Below are 21,095 nucleotides of genomic sequence, written 5' to 3'. Positions count from 1 at the left end.
GATATTCTTGAAGTTACTTAACACTTTTGAAAATTAAATAAACATATCTTAAAGTTACTTAACAAATTTACAAAAACTAACGTAGAAGACTTCTAAAAACATTAATATACATGAATGTTGGTAACTGGTAACTAAAACCAATTAAATTATGAATTTCATTCAGGAGCTCAAATATCAACTAATATACATGAATTAATAAGAAAATGTTAAAAAGTTTATATAGTCTTAGAGAAAATGAAAGTTTATTAAACATTGACGCATACGACATCCACGGAGGTCGTCTGGTAGACTTATGTAAGACTTTTCGTGGACAACTTACATTAGTCGTCCGGTAAAAAATTAAAAAAATCAATATTTTGTTATACCTAGACGACTTCCATGTAAGTCGTTTCAGGTTAGTTTTGCAATTGAAAATAAAACTTAAAATTTTATTTTTTTCTAGACGACTTACACGGAAGTCGTCCGTCCGACGACTTATACGGAAGTCGTCTAAGATAAGTAAGGTTTGACCAGAATCTCGGAAAAAAATCATGGACGACTTTCGTGTAAGTCGTCTAACGGACGACTTCCATGTAAGCCGTCTAGAAAAAATAGAATTTTAAGTTTTATTTTTCAATTGCAAAACTAACCTGAAACGACTTACAAGGAAGTTGTCTAGGTATAACAAAATATTGATTTTTTAAAAAAAATTCTACTGGACGACTTATGTGTAAGTCGTCCAGGAAAATTCAAATTTCTGACACAATCCGGTCAAATGCAAAACTAACCCGTTTACCCTAGACGACTTACTTGGAAGTCGTCTCGAATTTTTTTTAATAAACAAAGATGGACGACTTCCATGTAAGTCGTCTACAGCCAGAAGACTTTCATAGTTTCAACCAGTGAGATAACTTGTTTAGCACACAGAAGTCTTCTCCAAGCACCCATAATCTCAAATAAAAGTGACCCACCAAGAATCACAAGTTTTAATGGCTCTATGAACCATAAATATTTTAGAATCAAAATCTTGAGTTTTTTGGATGAATATATAGAGAAAGTGAAAGAGATGTTGTTTTTAATTCATAAGAATTGAAAAGAATGAGTGTAAATCGATTTAGGTGGATTAAAAGCTTCAAATTGGTTGTTCATAGTGGTTAGTGTATTTATGGCAATGACAATCTTGTAAATATTTGAAGATGATGAGGTTGAGAGAGTAAAAAGACCATTTTCGAAAAGAAAAAAAAATTAATGGCATTCTCGTGAGTGAATAATATAAACTTGTGGGGTGAATAAGACAAACAAAAAATCCAAAAAAGCATGGGTTAGTTTTATGTTTGACTTTGAGTGTTAGGTCATATTTGCAAATAGCCAAATAGCCCTAAAATATTTCTCTTTTACTAAAAAGAAATATTTGACCGAGCTTTATACGAAAGATGATTTGTTTCAACATTAATTTCAGCCAAGACAGATTCTCTTAATCTTAAAAATGTTCAACGATCTCTTAAAATTTATGAAAAGACATTAATTTTCACGTGCCAATCTTAATTAAAAGAAATTAAAAAATTCCGTTGGTAGCATAATTGAAAAAACCTATAAATAGAGGGATTAGTGCCATTAACATCCATTCATCACTACACATTCGATCGATACTTGAGAAATTGAGAGATTAGAAATGGTGAAATTCTCCGGTTTACACCTTCTCTTCTTCTCCTTCATCATAGCTACAGGTAAAACATACACACACAAAAATGTTGGATAAGCTTGAAGATTACTTGAGTTATAAGTTTCCTAATTATGTTGTGTTTATCTAAAAGAGATTAGGAAATATTGAGTTAAGTAAATCCTAATGAGGTTAGGATAATTAGAGCGTTATAAAAGGAGATGCTAATGTGTAACATAACTTGTGAGAGTTGAGAGCTTAAATTTTTGAGATAGTTTTCTTAAGCATTGTGAGTTAATAAGAAAAGTTCTTATTGAGAGATAATACAAGTGTTCTTGTGTTCGTGAGATCTTAAATTACAGTGGTATCAGAGCCATTCGACAACATCATGAGTGATATTGTTCCAGTAACCGGAAAGAAAGAAGGCAGAGGTCTTTCTTCAATCCAATGCCCTATGTTAACTACAACCAATTATACTGTGTGGGCTATGAGAATAAAGATTACCTTAAGAGTGCATAAAGTTTGGGAGGCAATAGAGACTGAGACTTCGACAGCTGAGAAGAATGATATGGCGTTGACATTATTATTTCAGTCTATACCGGAGAGTCTCATTCTTCAGGTGGGAGAACTTAATGGAGCCAAACAAGTGTGGGAGGCGATTAAAACACGGCATGTGGGAGCAGAACGGGTGAAGGAAGCTAGACTTCAAACCCTCATGACCGAGTATGACCGTCTACGAATGAAAGAAACAGAGACCATCGATGAGTTTGGTGGAAAGCTGTCTGAATTAACGTCAAAATCCGCTGCCCTAGGAGTAACCATTGAAGAAGCAAAGATTGTTAAGAAGTTCTTGTGCAGTCTTCCTCGGAAGAAATACATACATATTGTTGCATCTCTCGAGCAAGTACTTGACCTCAATACAACAAGCTTTGAAGATATCTTGGGTCGTTTAAAAGCTTATGAGGAGCGGATATCTGAAGACGAGGAAGTTGAAGAAGATCAAAGCAAGCTAATGTATGCAGATGGACAAGCAAATCAACAAAACCGTTCTCAATACGACCAAACAAACCGGTACCAATCTGAGCAAGCAAACCGTGACTACCAAACTGACTCGTATAAAGGTAGAGGACGGGGAGGACGATATTATTCTCGGGGAAGAGGTCGTGGTCGCTACAATGCTGGAAGAGATGCATCACGTATTACTTGTTTCCGGTGTGAAAAATTAGGGCACTTTGTGGCTCAATGTCCAGAGCTATAACTTAAGTTGCAAGAATCCCAAGAAAACGACAAATCAGATACACAAGAAGCCGACGAACTCCTTATGCATGAAGTTGTGTTTCTAGACCAGAAGAATGTGTTGCCTGAGAAGTATGAAACCAACAACAATGGGGAAATTTGGTATCTAGATAACGGAGCTAGCAATCACATGACAGGAGATCGAAGATACTTCTCCAAGCTTGACAATACAATCACCGGCAAAGTACGTTTTGGAGATGACTCGAGGATTGATATCAAAGGAAAGGGCACAATAGCCTTCACCGACATGAATGGAGACTCAAGAAAGATGACTGATGTTTATTTTATCCCTGATTTAAAGAGTAATATCATCAGCCTAGGCCAAGCTACAGAAGCAGGCTGTGACATACGGATGAGAGGAGAACAACTAACGATGCGTGATCAACAAGGAAAACTTCTAGTTTCAGCTAAGAGATCAAGAAACAGACTATAAAAGGTTCATATGGGGATTAAGAGTAGTCCGTGTCTGTATCTAACCTCAGAGAAGGAGTCAAGCAGATGGCATGCACGTTTGGGACATATAAACTATAAGAGCTTGCGAAGAAGAGATACAATCGATTGTGAAGAACAATACATGGGTGTTGGTAGATCTTCCTCCAGGGGAGACGCCAATAGGACTGAAGTGGATCTTTAAGATCAAAAGAAACGCAGATGACACCATAAACAAGTACAAGGCTAGGCTTGTTGCTAAAGGTTATGTGCAACAGTATGGGATCGACTTTGTGGAAGTCTTCGCTCCAGTAGCTCGAATTGAAACTATAAGGCTATTGATTAGTCTTGCCGCAACCAACGGATGGGAGATACTGTTGGGAATGTCCTAAAATCATTTTGTACCTACTCTAGTAAAAGTCGTAGTGTCGAGATTGACAATCGTATAATATTAGGTGGTTATAATGTTTTGCTAGAAACCGCTTATAATCTATGAATTGAGAATTCATTACTAATATTATATGATCCTATAGGGTCACACACCTAAGCGAACTGGATCAGATTGTAATTGAGTTTAATTAGATTAAACCAATATTAGAGTTTTGGTGGTTTAATATTTATAAGATAAATATAAAGTACATTAATCCAAATTGGATTTGGAACCAACACGTAAGGCCTTAAAGCCCATTCCCATAATAATTATTATTAGGGTTGGTATGTGTCGTGTGTATGTATGACATATATGCTGTGTAGAGATCGATTATTATTATTCTCAAGCCACCGTACTAAAACCCTAAAACTAAGAGACAAAAGGTTTGTCTAAGATTTGATCTTAACGGCACTAGCATCCCGTCTCGATCCAGTTTGTGTGCGTGTGGATACCGGTAAAGGCACGACGTTTGGAGTGCATGCAATCTTGACTTGGTTTGTTCATCTTTCCGCGGCAAGTAATCAGGTATATTCAAAACCGTAAGATCTAGATTTATTTCAGTATTTACATGAGATTTTAGGCAACTGAATTCATAGCTTGATTTATAAATTGTTATAAATAGATATGAATTTCCAACAGTGGTATCAGAGCCTACTTGTTTAATAGTGAAATTGAATAAATGAGTATATGTTAGATATATGTGATTGCTAAAATCTGTATGAAAATTGGATTATGATTTGAAGTTACGTTTCGTTCATAAGTTTTAGAAGATGAATACGTGAAATCTGACTTATTGATTTACGTGTGAAGGAATATTTAACTTTGGGAAAGTCAATATAACACATGTATGAGATAACTATAATCGTCCGATTATTATGCAACTAATATATAGTTTACTATATAGTTTACTTGCTTATCGTATGATATTTAATAACCAGGCATCGCGCATTATCGTAATGTTTGACTGCATGTTTTAAATATTTAGAAATAGCATATTCGTGACTAATGAAATCAATTGAATCAAAGTGTTTGGTTCGATTGGTTTAATACGATTAGTTTGGTTCAATTGGTTTGGTCGTTTGATAAGATTTTAATTAGATTAAATTCTAAAATCAAATATATAAATAATTAATTTATTTTAATTAGATTAAAATTATTTTAATTATTTGTAATCCAATTAAAGTATATATAAGATATGTATTAGTTATATTTATATTTATATTTTATATCAAATTTAAATTTTAAATATAAAAGTAAATTGGATTAAAATTTATTCCTCAATAAATCTCAAGTATTTTTGATGTCTACCCAATCTTATCAACCATCAAGGCTCGTTTCATTGTAAGATGAGCTTGCCAAAGCAAGGTGTCTGCAATTACATGAGTGAGGTGGATGGTAACGGTTACCATATGAATTAAGATTGGTTTACTTGACTAGGCTATCAAAACGATTTCGGGCTTAGAGACATAGGTTGGATAAGATATAAGATGTCATCTGACAACCAAGAATTATATTGGATATAATTAGTAAAGTGTTGCTTACCTAAATAGCTATACATTCGGGCGATGAGCCAAAGCTCACTCGGATTTTAGTGAAATATGGATCTTGGATATTATATTCAGTTTGAGGAAAATGTTTTGAATATAATATGAGTTTTCTTAATTGTTAAGATTTCTCTAATTCCTGAACATCATATTAATATTTGTTATTCCTCTATTCCAGAAATGTTAACTCCTCACAACCCATTTTCATTCCAATATGCCCTTAAAAAGGACAAATTGAATGGATCAAATTTCCTCCAATGGTATCGAAACCCGAGAATTGTTCTCAAACAAGAGTTTAAACCCTACTTGGAAGATCTGAAAAGGAAAAAGACTTTTGAAACATCGTCTAAGGGTATTTATGTTATAGAAGTAAATGTTACTACTTCTGGTTCTACTTCTTGGGTATTGGATACCGGCTGCGGTGCTCATATTTGTACGAATATGAATGGCCTAAGCAACAGTAGAATTTTGGAGAAAGGTCAAGTGGACCTACGGGTGGGAAATGGAGCAAGAGTTGCTGCATTAGCCATGGGAACATTTCATTTGTCTTTACCTTCAGGCTTGGTTTTAGAACTTAAGAATTGCTACTATGTACCTGCTATAAGTAGGAATATTATTTCCATTCCTTGTTTGGATTTGGAAGGATTTCAGTTTTCGATCAAAAACAAGTGTTGTTCCTTTGATCGTAATGATATCTTTTATGGTAGCGGTCCATTAGAGAATGGACTTTATATTCTAGACCAAAGCGTGCCTGTCTATAATATCAGTACCAAAAGATTCAAGTCCAACGACACGAATCAGACTTTTCTTTGGCATTGTCGTTTGGGCCACATAAATGAGAAACGCATCCAAAAGCTTCATAGTGATGGACTTTTGAGCTCATTTGATTATGAATCATATGAAAAATGTGAATCTTGTTTATTGGGTAAAATGGCTAAGGCTCCTTTTACTGGACACGGTGAAAGAGCCAAAGACTTGTTGGAACTTATACATACTGATGTATGTGGACCAATGAGTATACATGCTAGAGGAAACTATCAGTACTTCATTACATTTACTGACGACTTCAGTAGATATGGTTATGTTTATCTAATGAAACATAAGTCTGAATCTTTTGAAAAGTTCAAAGAATTTCAGAATGAAGTACAAAATCAGCTTGACAAGAAAATAAAAGCTCTTCGATCTGATCGAGGTGGAGAATATTTGAGTCAAGCGTTTAATGATCATCTGAGAGAATGTGGAATTGTTTCACAACTTACTCCTCCAGGAACACCACAATGGAATGGTGTGTCCGAAAGGAGAAATCAAACTTTATTAGATATGGTTCGATCTATGATGAGTCATGCAGATCTTCCACCATCCTTTTGGGGATACGCTCTAGAAACGTCTGCGTTTACGCTGAATAGATGTCCATCAAAATCAGTTGAAAAGACTCCATATGAGATGTGGACTGGAAAGGTTCCAAATTTGTCTTTTCTGAAAATTTGGGGTTCTGATGTTTATGTCAAACGTATGTTTACAGATAAGCTTGGACCAAAATCTGATAAATGCTTATTCGTTGGTTATCCCAAAGAAACCAAAGGTTATTACTTTTACAACTCCACTGAGAACAATGTGTTTGTTGCTCGTAGTGGCGTTTTTCTTGAGAGAGAGTTTCTTTCTAAGAAGAACAGTGGGAGTAAAGTACAACTAGAAGAAGTTCGAGAAACACAGGAAAATGTTTCATCCTCTCAGGAAAATGATCAATTAGATTTACGAAGAGTCGTAGAATCTACACCTGTGGAACCGGAGGTACGTAGGTCCGAAAGGACACGTCACGAACCTGTTAGATATGGGGTTTGGGTGACAGATCATCATGATCTATTGATAGTAGAGAATGATGAACCTACGTCATTGAGGAAGCTATGATGGGCCCAGACTCCGATAAATGGCGAGAAGCCGCAGAATCCGAAATGGACTCCATGTCAGTAAACAAAGTGTGGACTTTGGTTGATTTACCTGATGGTGTTAAAACCATTGAGTGTAAATGGATTTTCAAGAAGAAAACTGACATGGATGGTAATATACGGATATACAAAGCTAGATTGGTGGCTAAAGGTTACAAACAAATTCATGGTATTGACTATGATGAAACCTATTCACCAGTTGCAATGCTTAAGTCCATTCGGATTCTCCTAGCAATTGCTGCTCATTATGACTATGAGATTTGGCAAATGGATGTGAAAACAGCTTTCCTTAATGGAAATCTCGAAGAGGATGTGTACATGACACAACCTGAAGGTTTCACAGTCCCTGGAAGTGTTGGGAAAGTATGCAAGCTTCAACGTTCCATTTATGGTTTGAAGCAAGCATCTCGGAGCTGGAATCTTCGTTTTAATGAGGTTATCAAAGAGTTTGATTTCATTAGAAATGAAGAAGAACCTTGCGTTTACAAGAAGACTAGTGGGAGCGCAGTTGTTTTCTTAGTGTTGTATGTAGATGACATACTTCTCATTGGAAATGACGTTTCTATGCTTAATTCTGTAAAGACTTGGCTTGGAGGTTGTTTCTCAATGAAAGACATGGGAGAAGCTGCATATATTCTTGGAATAAGAATCTATAGAGATAGATTAAATAAGATTATTGGATTATGTCAAGATACTTATATCGATAAGGTTTTGCATAGATTCAAGATGCATGATTCCAAGAAAGGCTTCTTGCCGATGTCCCATGGCATAACTCTCAGCAAGACTCAGTGTCCGTCGACACATGATGAGCGAGAGTGCATGAGTAGAATCCCATATGCTTCTGCTCTAGGATCTATCATGTAAGCCATGCTCTGTACTCGTCCAGATGTCGCATGTGCTTTGAGCATGACGAGTCGATACCAGTCTGATCCAGGTGAAAGTCACTGGACAGCAGTCAAGACTATCCTCAAGTATTTGAGAAATACTAAGGATAAGTTCTTGGTCTATGGAGGAAGTGATGAACTTGTTGTGAGTGGTTACACTGATGCCAGCTTTCAGACGGACAAAGATGATTTCCGATCACAATCTGGTTTCATCTTTTGTCTTAATGGAGGAGCAGTGAGTTGGAAGAGTTCCAAGCAAAGCACCGTAGCAGACTCAACAACTGAAGCTGAATACATCGCTGCTTCTGAAGCAGCAAAGGAAGCTGTTTGGATTCGGAAGTTCATTACTGAACTAGGTGTGGTTCCGAGTATTTCTAACCCAGTGGATCTTTATTGTGACAACAATGGAGCCATCGCACAGGCGAAGGAACCTAGATCCCACCAAAAATCCAAACACATTCAAAGGAGATATCATCTCATTCGTGATATCGTCGATAGAGGAGATGTGAAGATTAGCAGAGTCTCAACGGATGCAAATGTTGCTGATCCATTGACTAAACCTCTTCCACGACCTAAGCATGAGAGTCATACTACTGCTATAGGCATAAAGTTTCTTAAGATGTGATCTTGATTCTAGTGGGAGACTTTTCTTTTATGATATGATGTTCAGTTTTACATACATTTGGTTATGTTTTAAAATTAATGAAATTGTTTCAGATTTATTTTATTATTGGATAATTAAATAAAAGTTCCAAAATAATTTATATCATTCTTATAGGTCATCAAGTACGTGACTTGATCATGAAACCCTATAGGTGAGAGATGTTATAAATTATTGAGGTCCCTAGTCAAGGTTGTTAACTTGGGACATTAATAACTGAGAATGACTAGTATGTGAGGTGATTGATGACTAAGTTTCATGGAGTCATTCAATATGTGGTATTGAAGTCAATCACATGGATATGTGTTAGAGAACACATGATCGGAATGACCCGCTATGAGAACTCTACAAGATTGTTATATGAGTGTCATAAGAGTTTCTCATCACGACTATAGAGTATAGTCCTTAGACCTGAGTTCGTCATGATTCTTTACTTATGGATTAGTTCACTTTGACCTTGTCAAACGTCAGCCGTAACTGGTGATTATAAAGGCATTGATTAGGTGTTCTATGAAGTTTGTAAAGAACAGGGATGTAACAAGATGGGATTTGTCCCTCCCATATAACGAGAGATAAATATCTCTGGGCCTATCGAAGATTTGATACTGAAAAATGCATGGCCATGCTCAAACGAGGTGAATGTCAGTCGTTTGTTTTTATCAGTATAAATCATAGTTCGATAAACGTGATCTAGCTTAATAAGGATGACACTAGTTCTTGCCTTATGCTGAGATCGAGATATAGCGACAAAGGGATTAGGAGAATAGATGATTCTAGTACAAGTGGGAGATTGTTGGGAATGTCCTAAAATCATTTTGTACCTACTCTAGTAAAAGTCGTAGTGTCGAGATTGACAATCGTATAATATTAGGTGGTTATAATGTTTTGCTAGAAGCCGCTTATAATCTATGAATTGAAAATTCATTACTAATATTATATGATCCTATAGGGTCACACACCTAAGCGAACTGGATCAGATTGTAATTGAGTTTAATTAGATTAAACCAATATTAGAGTTTTGGTGGTTTAATATTTATAAGATAAATATAAAGTACATTAATCCAAATTGGATTTGGAACCAACACGTAAGGCCTTAAAGCCCATTCCCATAATAATTATTATTAGGGTTGGTATGTGTCGTGTGTATGTATGACATATATGCTGTGTAGAGATCGATTATTATTATTCTCAAGCCACCGTACTAAAACCCTAAAACTAAGAGACAAAAGGTTTGTCTAAGATTTGATCTTAACGGCACTAGCATCCCGTCTCGATCCAGTTTGTGTGCGTGTGGATACCGGTAGAGGCACGACGTTTGGAGTGCATGCAATCTTGACTTGGTTTGTTCATCTTTCCGCTGCAAGTAACCAGGTATATTCAAAACCGTAAGATCTAGATTTATTTCAGTATTTACATGAGATTCTAGGCAACTGAATTCATAGCTTGATTTATAAATTGTTATAAATAGATATGAATTTCCAACAGATACACCACTTGGATGTAAAGACTGCATTTCTCCATGGAGAGCTGAAAGAAATCGTGTATGTATCGCAGCCTGAGGGTTTCGAATCAAAGGGTCAAGAGAATAAGGTCTACAAACTTAATAAGGCATTATATGGATTGAGACAAGCGCCAAGGGCATGGAACACCAAACTCAATCAGATTCTTATGGAACTACAGTTTCAAAAGTGCTCCAAAGAACCCTCAGTCTATAGAAAGATGGTGGACGGCAATCTTCTTGTAGTAGCCGTGTATGTAGACCACTTGTTTGTGACTGGCACATGTGATAAGCTTATCAAGAGTTCAAAGTTGGAATGGCAAACAAGTTTGATATGAGTGATCTCGGTAAGCTTTCTTATTAACTTAGGATAGAAGTATGTCAGAGCAGAGATGGGATTACATTGAATCAAAGCCGGTATGCGACAAAGATACTAGAGGAAGCAGGTTTGATGAAGTGTAACCCTATTTGTACACCTATGGAGCTCGGCCTGAAGATATCAAAGGCGGAAGATGAAAAAGAAGTTGATGCCACCATGTTTAGAAAGAAAATCGGGTGCCTAAGGTATCTGTTACATACAAGACCTGATCTGTCTTATTGTGTTGGAGTTCTAAGCCGCTATATGCATAGCCCTAGAGAATCGCATGGCGTTGCGTTAAAGGCGTGTCTAAGATACTTGTGAGGCAGCATCACATATGGTTTAGTGTTTGAAAGATTGACTATAAAGATACCTAAGCTGATAGGCTATAGTGATAATAGCTGCAATGTTGATCCAGATGATGGAAGAAGTACTACGAGTCACATCTTCTATTTAGGTGAAAATCCTATCTCCTGGTGCTCGCAGAAACAAGAAACTGTTGCGTATCTTCATGTGAGGTAGAATTTATGGCTGGGACAGAGGCTGCAAGGCAAGCAATATGGCTGCAAGATTTACTAAGCGAAGTAACCGGATCACCAAGCGTGAGAGTCACCATCCGACTTGACAATCAATCAGCCATAGCTCTGACGAGGAACCCAGTGTTCCATGAAATAGCTGCAGTTTCCCAGTCTGGCCGGGAATCCTCACTGGAAGCGGCGGCGCACAACTCAACGATGGCGGGTTTACCTTAAACCCTGGAGCCTCCATCAACGTAAGCGCGCCTGTGGGATGGTCCGGCCGAATCTGGGGCCGAACAGGGTGCAACTTCGACGGCTCAGGCGCCGGAAGATGTCTCACCGGAGACTGCGGAAACAAATTAAGATGCGCCGGCGCAGGAGGAGTTCCACCGGTCACACTCGCCGAGTTCACCATCGGTAATGGCGGCGGCGCGAAGGACTTCTATGACGTAAGCCTCGTTGACGGTTACAACGTCCAGATGGGAGTCACGATGCGAGGCGGCTCAGGCATTGCCAAAACATTTGCGGACCTGAACGGGCGCTGTCCGAACGAGCTACGCGTTATGGATGGGGCGAATGTTGTGGCGTGTAAGAGCGCATGCGAGGCTTTTGGTAAACCGGAGTATTGTTGCACCGGTGCGTTCAATACACCCGAGACTTGTCCACCGACAGATTACTCCAGAATTTTTAAAGGAGCTTGCCTTAAGGCGTATAGTTATGCATACGACGACGCTTCAAGCACTTTTACTTGTGCCAATGCTAACTATTCCATCATTTTCTGTCCTAGATAATTATCGTTGTCGTGGACGAATTGTATAATATTATGGAACTATGGATTCACTGAAACTAATAAAGGTTTTGTGGAATGAGATAAATTCTGCAGGCTAATAATGAAATAAATTACAGAATGAAGTTTATTGGTAAATCGTTTGATTAGTTAACTTTTGCAAAATAGCAGATTATATAAGAGAACTACATACCAATGAATGAATGAATGACTCCACTCACTTAATAAACGCTAACTATTTGTATATACACAGAATCATAACGAATTTTTTTTTTTTTTTGGAACTGACATAACTAAATTTGTTAATAATACGCTATATATATTTCCTCGTACATAATCTGTAAAAAGTGGAAGGGAAGCTATCTAACAGATTTCATCACTAGCTTAAAATGATGAGAGAATCGTAACTATACAAGGCCAATAGAACTAATGACCATGATATACTAAGTATTTGATGAATGTTTTCTGTGTATTCAACGTGAGACTAATGCTCAATATATATACATGTTTACAATAGGAGATCATCTTTATCTTTCTACCGACTTATATTAGAGTACTTATCTCTAATATATTACATGATTATCTACTCTAGATAAACACAATCCCAACGGCTATCCTAACACTCCCCCTCAAGTGGGAGCATGCGGATTAGAAATGTCCAACTTGGACATAAGCTTAGTGAACTGAACCTTTCCCAAAGCCTTCGTCAAAACGTCTGCTAGCTGCTCCTTGGTCCCAACATACGAACACGTCAATAACCCGGATTTCAGGCATCTCTAAATCGATGGCAGTCGATCTCTACGTGTTTGGTGCGTTCATGAAACACCGGATTCGATGCTATGTGTAACGCAGACTTGCTATCACAAAAGAGACGCGCGGGAGACTGTGGTGCAAAGCCTAAATCAATCAACAGCTGTCGCAACCAAGCTATCTCTCGTGTAGCAATCGACATTGCACGATACTCGGCCTCAGCCGAAGAATGGGATACCACATTTTGCTTCTTTGTCTTCCAAGACACTGGAGACCCTCCAATCATGGCTACGTACACTGTCACAGATCTTCTTGTCATTGGACATGCTGCCCAATCAGCGTCGCAGTAAATAGATAACCGCAGGTCTGTATCTGCCTTCAGCAATATTCCTTGACCCACGGTTCCTTTGAGGAAACGAACTACCTGGAGGGCTGCATCCATATGTTTCTCTCGCGGCTTCTGCATAAACTGAGAGAGTATGTGAACAGAATAGGATATATCAGGTCTGGTGTTGACGAGATAGATAAGACGTCCAACAAGTCATCTATAAAGCGCTGGCTCGGTGAGAAAAGCACTATCATCAGTTGCCAGGTGATGATTCTGTTCCATTGGCGTTGCGGCAGGTGCAGAAGTAGTAAGACTCATTTCCTCCACTATGTCCAACGCATATTTCCTTTGGCTAATCACAAAACCTTCCTTCCCTCGTGCAGTTTCTATACCAAGGAAGTACTTAAGCCTCCCTAAATCCTTCATATGAAAACACTCTCCAAGATAGTTTTTAAACTTTCGTATCGCTTCTCCATCATTCCCACATATAATCAGATCATCAACATAGATCAGTACTCTTATCTCAACGTGTCCATGAGATTACATGAACAACGAGTAGTCCGAGTAAGACTGAACGAAACCAGCCCTGATAAGCGCTTTGGTAAGCTTTTCAAACCAACACCGTGGCGCTTGCTTCAACCCATAAAGCGACTTGTGTGACTTGCACACTTTGTTTGGTTCAGAACTGGTAACTCCTTGCGGAAGCTTGATATAAACCTCTTCATGTAGATCACCATGAAGAAAATCATTGTGCACATCCATCTGGTGAACCTCCCAGTTGTTTGCAGCAACTATTTTTAATAAACTTCGAACTGTTGTCATCTTCGCAACAGGAGCAAAAGTCTCATCGTAGTCAGAACCTGCTTTCTGACGATTTCCAAGCACAACTAATCTTGCTTTGAACCGCTCCACAGTTCCATCAACATTATATTTTATCTTGAACACCCACATTGTACCCAAAGCAACACGACCAGGAGGTAGGTCTACCACACTCCACGTGTGAGAAACTTCAAGTGCATCAACTTCTTTGTACACTGCCTTACTCCATCTCTTATCTCGCATTGCCTCCGTAAAATTCTTTGGTTCTCTTTCAGCACACACAGCTGCAACAAAAGCTTTGTGTCCAACAGAAAAGGCATCATCAGAGATGAACTCAGTAAGAGGGTACAATCTCTTACCTGTGACCGGGTCGAAATAGACGATGTAGGAGTGATTTGAGGTGAGAGCGGGAGGTGTACTATTGTCGTAAACTGCGTTATAAGTGATGTAGTCATTGAGTAGAACGGATGGTGTCTTGATACGTTGTCCTCTACCCAACTGTTCCTCTGTTACCGGCACAACTACTGGATTCACAACCGTTGCAGTATCCGAGTTCCTCTGTTCCTCTGTTTCTGGCACAACTTCTGGCCCAATTTCTATCACTGCGGGGTCTTCAGAGACTGAGGTAACACCTTGATCTTTCTCAGTTGAAACAGAGCTACTCCCCCTGTTTCCAACGTTCCCATCACCTTCTTCATGTAATAGGATCGCATCATCAAATGTCTCCATCGCAACCAGTGGCGTTGATTCATTTGAAACCGTCTCTGAAAAGGGAAACTCTTCTTCTCTAAAAATCACGTCCCTAGACACGAAAAATTCATTGTTTTCCAAATCATACAGTTGCCATCCCTTTTTCCCAAACGGATATCCAACAAACACACACTTTCTACTCCGAGAGACGAACTTGTTTTTGTCTCGCAGTTTCTTGTGTGCAAAGCAAAGCGACCCGAACACGCGGAGGTCTGAATACGACTGAGCTGACCCAAATAATACCTCATGAGGACACTTTCCATTCAGAACTTTTGTTGGAGTAAGATTGATCACGTGAGCTGCAGCCAGAATTGCCTCTCCCCAAAACTTAACCGGCATACTCGACTGAAACAACAATGATCGTGCAACGTTCAACAAATGGCGATGCTTCCTCTCAACCCTACCATTTTGCTGTGGAGTTGCTACGCAGGAAGTCTGATGTATGATCCCTTTAGATTTGAAGAAATCCGACAAGCACAGAAACTCAGTACCATTGTCACTTCTAACTTTCTTTACTGTTTTTCCGAACTGAGTCTCGGCATAGACACAGAAACTCTGTATCATTCTCTTTACGTATGACTTCTCAAGCAATAAGAAAGTCCATACGGTGCGTGAGTAGTCATCTACTATAGTTAAAAAATAAGATGCACCATGAGAAGATTTTACTCGATACGGTCCCCATACATCGGTGTGAATCAACTCAAAACAATCACTAGTTTTATTAGAACTTTCTGAAAAAGATTCTCGAGTTTGCTTAGCCTCAAAACAGACTTCGCAAGTGTGTGAATCAGAAACACCAACACCAGAAAACAAAGGTAATGACGATAAAACAGAAAAAGCTGGATGCCCCAATCGCCTGTGCCACAGGACTGAACTCTCCACCTTCACAGCCTTGTTGACCTGAGCGACTCTGACATCAGTAAAATAGTACACCCCTCCACGTTCCTCACCTGCTCCAATCAGCGTCTTCGAACACCGGTCCTGTAAAACGCACAATGTATCAGTGAAGAATGCGAAACAATTCGAATGCTTCAAGAGTTTTGATACGAAAATCAGGGAGCAGTTTAAATCTGGAACATATAGCACATCGTGCAATGATATACGATCAGACAGAGGCAACACGCCTACTGACTTTGCCACAGTAGTACTTCCATCTGCAAAACCAATGTTACAAGGAGATATCTCCTTAAGATCTTTCAGGAGCCTTATGTCTCCTGTCATATGGTGCGAAGCCCCAGTATCAAGTATCACATAACCCATATTCTTACCAGACGACTTCTCGGAACTCTTTGATTTCTCATTGAGTATTTGAGAGATGGCTCTCCATTGTTCCAGCGTTATCTCAGGCGAGGAGGCCCCTGTTGGATTAGCATTGGTGGCGTAAGCCACATTAGACTGATTAGCGTTTGTGGCGTAAGCCGCATTGGATTGTCCTCTTCCACGCGAAGTACCGCTACGACCTCCCCCTTTGGATACACCACGGGTTCCTCTTCCTCCTCTCTCTGTAAACCATTCTGGATAGCCAATTATCTGCCAACAAGCACTCTTGTCATGGCCACTTCTCCCGCAGTTAGAACAGACTCGATCTCGTCCTCTGTTTTGTCCTCCTTGTGGACTAGAATCATCACGTGAATCCACATTATTCCCTTCACGACGAGTTGCAAACCCTACAGCATCTTGTTGTTGCTCTCTACTCTTGGCAGAGTTCAAACGAGCCTCCTCTCGTACTACTTTGTTATAAACCTTACCAAGGTCCGGCAATACATCAGCTTCAATGATCGCCGTAACTACATGTCCGAATCTGGACTCATCCAGACCCATAACAAACTGATGGACTCTCTCGTCCTCTCTTTCCTTCTCGTACAAGGCAGCTGCGTCACAAGTACACGCTGGTGGAGGTTTGTACGTCTGCAGCTCCTCCCACATCTTTGCAAGACGACCATAGTAGTCGATCACAGCGTCTCCATCCTGCCTACACGAAGCGAGCTTGGACATGAGCTGATGTATCCTAACTTTGTTTCCAACCGAAAATCTCTCTTTGAGATTCTCCCAAAGTTTATGAGCGTCTGTGATGAACGTCACAGTCGACCTAACGCGTGGTTCGATTGATGTTCTCAACCAACCCACGATCATAGAGTTCACACTCAGCCATGATTCGAGATCGGCATGTCCCTCCGGTGGCTTCGTTAGTGTCCCATCAATGAAGCCTGTCTTCCTCTTGGCTTGTAGAGCGTTCATCATCTCTGTTGCCCACTCATTGTAATTTTCACCTTTAAGTTGGACTGATGTGATAAGCGCTCCACGGTTATCAGACGAGAACAAGGAATAAAGGGAGCTTGCACCCTTCTCTCCGGTCACGCCGGCAATCACTACTTTGTCGTCTCCCATTGTTACGTTGAGAGACAAGAACACAAATGAAAATTGTCAGATAAAACAATAAGATCGTTCAAGATGGATCTATAGCTCTGATACCATGATAAACTAAGTATTTGATGAATGTTTTCTGTGTATTCAACGTGAGACTAATGCTCAATATATATACATATTTACAATAGGAGATCATCCTTATCTTTCTACCGACTTATATTAGAGTACTTATCTCTAATATATTACATGATTATCTACTCTAGATAAACACAATCCCAACGGCTATCCTAACAGACCACAGAGAGTCCACACGTGGGTTTTGAGCCAAGTCTAAACAGATGTTATATTCAAAGTTACTAGAATCATCGATGTTTTGCGTCTAGAACAAGAAGGGATGCCAGACATGATTCACCATATACCTCTGATTTATAACTCCTACAATAGCATTAGTCACAGCAAGTTTTGAAATATGTAAAATAAATAGCTTTTTAGGACTAGATTGAAATTTTGTTAAGCTTCAAAGTCCAGTAACAATTAATTGCTGGATCATTAAGCTTTAATAGGAAAAATTGTTTCCAAACACGTAAACCGGAACCATAACAGATCTCTCCGCTAAACCATTACAATCTCCGGTTACGTATTCCAGCGATTATGATAACCAATTTATCGTGGAGTTCGATCGATTGATGAAGGGGCCGAAGATCCATCACATACGATCAGAGACAAGGACGATCATCAACGGAAAATTCATTTTTGACGTGTAATCGACTGGTCAAAACCTACACGTGAGCACATGTCCGCACGTGACTATGAACTAGTATAATCTAAATGTTCTTCTTTTTTTTTGAACACAGTATATCTAAATGTTCAAACACTTGTAATATTCGAAGAAAGAAGCTCATTTGTTAAATGTTCTTATACTATTAAAAAAATTAGAAGTTCATTATATTATATTATGTTACTTGATATACATATTCAAATCAAAATAATAATTTAAATTGATTTATATCAAAAATTCATTCAAAAATATACATATATTCAAAACTTGATTTTTACTAACATATTTTTTAATAACCATTATAAAAAATGTTTTCAATATATATAAGAAAAATACAATAGAAAGCCCAATTACAAACATCAACTTAAATTATGGTTTTTATATTTCATATTGAAATATAAAATAAATATATGTGATTATTTATATGATTGTACGTATAGAATATTATTAATTATAAGATTATTTATTTGATGGTACATATAAAATACGATTAATTATATGATAACACATATTTTTGTAACCTATGATGACACATATAAGATATATAATAGTGATTAGGGGTGGGCGTTCGGGTTTGTTTTCGAGTCTATAAGGGAATTCGTGTTCGGTTCAGATCTTTGAGGATTCGGTTCGGATTTGGATAACCAATTTAAATTATTTTAAAAAAATTAAAATTTATTATTTGGTTTAATTTTTTAAAAAATCCATAAACAGTATAATATATTACATTCAATAACATATGTCAGAGTACCTAACTTAATATATAAATTGGTTTGATTTAAATATTTAGATAGAGAATTAATAATTATTTAAGTATTTTTAGAGTTTTGAGTATATTTTGATTATTTTAGATATTTACTTTTGATTATTTGTATATATTTTCAATTATTTAGATGAACTTAAAAGTATCATATATATTCTGGATGTTTTTATATATATTAAATCTAAAAATAAATAATATATATATAAGTATATAAATCTATTTTGGATACCCAAAATACTTCGGTTCGGATCGGATCAGATTAGGTTTCAGACTTTCAGTTCTTCAAATACCAAAATTTTGAATAATTCGGATATTTAATCAATTTTAGTTCGAATTTGGTACTACTTATTCGGATTGAGATCGGTTCGGTTCTTCGAATTCGAGTTTTTTTCCCAACCCTAAATAGTGACATAAAAATAAATAGCATCATATTTTTTAAAAAATACACCCGCGCGGATCAAAATCTAGTTGAATACTTCAAACTCTAATTCAACATAGCATAAGAGCATTTCTAAAAGACACTCTAATTTCATATATGAAATTTTTACTTTCTAAAAAGGAATTTCAAATCTAAAGTTTCATATTTTTTTTGCATTATGTTCCGTACAATTACATATCACATTTATGATTATTGTATATTTTGTTTTTATCGTATTAATCCTTACAAAAGATTATATTTCATAAATATATCTATTTATCTGTGTAAATATAGTTTTAAAATATTTTTAACCTCATTTTAAAGTTTTTCTTTATTTTCTACACATAAAATTAAATAAAAAATTTTAAATGAGGTTTTAAAATATTTTAAAACTAGATTTAGACAAAAAAAAAAAAAAGAGGCCACTGCTTGGGCCCAAATAAAAATCTCTTTACACAAATTTCACAGAACTTGGGCCGTTTAAAAGACACTGCTTGGGCCCAACTGTATGCAGTCTATACATAGATATAAACCACCGCTAAAGAAACCCTAGTTTTTCTAATCGGTTTGCGCGAGAGTTTAGAGTGTAAAACGGCGAGAGCTTCTCATCTTCTCTCTCAGGCAGCTTCTCATCTTCTCTCTCAGGCAGCTTCTATTCCAACCGAACAATGGTAATTAGTTCTTACGCTTTCTTTAGCATTTTCCAGTTAGTTCCTCGAATGCTATCGTCTCTTAGATCTATTTTATCGATTCACTGGTTCTCATCGATCTGTAGTAGTCTCGTTAAACACATCTACTCCGTTTGAATCCAGTGTTGTTTTGTTAATTTCCCGTCTATAGAAGTTAGAAACAGCCTAAAAAACATGAGCGAGGAGCCATGTTACTGAGTATCGTTTGATTTTCTTTCAAAGTTTTGATCTATTTTGTGTGTTTTGTGATTGTTAATGTGTAGTCGCTGGTAGCAAACGAGGAGTTCCAGCACATTCTGCGTGTGCTCAACACCAACGTCGATGGCAAGCAGAAGATTATGTTTGCTCTTACCTCCATCAAGGGTATTGGAAGGAGACTGGCCAACATTGTCTGCAAGAAAGCCGATGTCGACATGAACAAGAGGTATGCTTTGTCTCTCTTTCACGTGTGTTGTCGAATGTCACTGTAGTTCACTCAAAAGTAATTAATACTTCCTTTAGACCGAACATAGTAGTCTTGTGTTTTGTTTTTTTTTTCTGTAATTTCTAAGTGATGTTTGCTTTCACGTATCTACGGTATGAATTATGTTTCCATTTTAAATGAAAATGTTAGCTTAGACAGTTACTCTTATTATAGTTCTTCTGACTCTGTGGCTTTTTTTTTTTTTGTCAGTCTAACATGAGAAGTGTAGAATTGTTAGGGTTTTTGTATGTTCAGCGATAAGTTGTGTTGGAAATTCAATGGTCTTGTGTATAACAGTTTGAACATCCTCTTATGATCTTCAATTTCAGGGCCGGTGAGTTGTCTGCAGCTGAGATCGACAACCTCATGACCATCGTAGCAAACCCGAAGCAGTACAAGATTCCAGACTGGTTCTTGAACAGACAGAAGGACTACAAGGATGGAAAGTACTCCCAGGTTGTTTCCAATGCCCTCGACATGAAGCTCAGGGATGATCTTGAACGCCTCAAGAAGATCAGGTCAAACTCATTCCAATCATATAACTCGTTACCACTTTGGGTTCTCTTGTGATTTGAATTGAATGATTTTATGTAACGGTTGTTTTGCTTTTTTTCTTGACAACGAGCAGGAACCACCGTGGGCTGAGGCACTACTGGGGTCTCCGTGTCCGTGGACAACACACCAAGACAACTGGTCGCAGAGGAAAGACTGTTGGTGTCTCTAAGAAGCGTTAAGACAATGATGCTAGCTGCAGCTGGGATTGGATCTTTGACAAGGCCCCTTTTTTTATGTTTTGTTGCAAGTCTCAAAATCTGGATTTTAGGTTTTTTTTGTAAGACATCCTTCACTTGTTTTTTCACATTTCGTTATATTACTTTTGTCACGGTATCTCTGAAGTTGCTTCTCTAGTAATATTTTTTATTTGAGTAATAAAAGTGCTCAATAGTTCGTTGCATTTCTGTTTGATTAAAATACAAAAA

General features: G+C 37.7%; 1 protein-coding gene and 1 pseudogene across 1 annotated transcript; both read left to right on the top strand.

Annotated features, from left to right (window-relative positions):
* Positions 1-896: 896 nt before the first annotated feature.
* Positions 897-13,527, top strand: LOC106393614 (annotated as a pseudogene).
* Positions 13,528-19,470: 5,943 nt separating this feature from the next.
* LOC125589239 (40S ribosomal protein S18) lies at positions 19,471-21,070 on the top strand. The gene is made up of 4 exons (XM_048761753.1): positions 19,471-19,634; positions 19,916-20,076; positions 20,445-20,633; positions 20,744-21,070. Exons 1-4 carry the CDS (start codon positions 19,632-19,634, stop codon positions 20,847-20,849), a joined length of 459 nt encoding a protein of 152 aa, XP_048617710.1. The 5' UTR covers positions 19,471-19,631; the 3' UTR covers positions 20,850-21,070.
* Positions 21,071-21,095: the final 25 nt, after the last annotated feature.

Source organism: Brassica napus, chromosome C6 (genome assembly GCF_020379485.1).
Source record: "Brassica napus cultivar Da-Ae chromosome C6, Da-Ae, whole genome shotgun sequence".
Lineage (NCBI taxonomy): Eukaryota > Viridiplantae > Streptophyta > Magnoliopsida > Brassicales > Brassicaceae > Brassica > Brassica napus.
The sequence above is the reverse complement of the archived record's forward strand: the minus strand, read 5'-3'. Positions and strand labels throughout refer to the sequence as shown.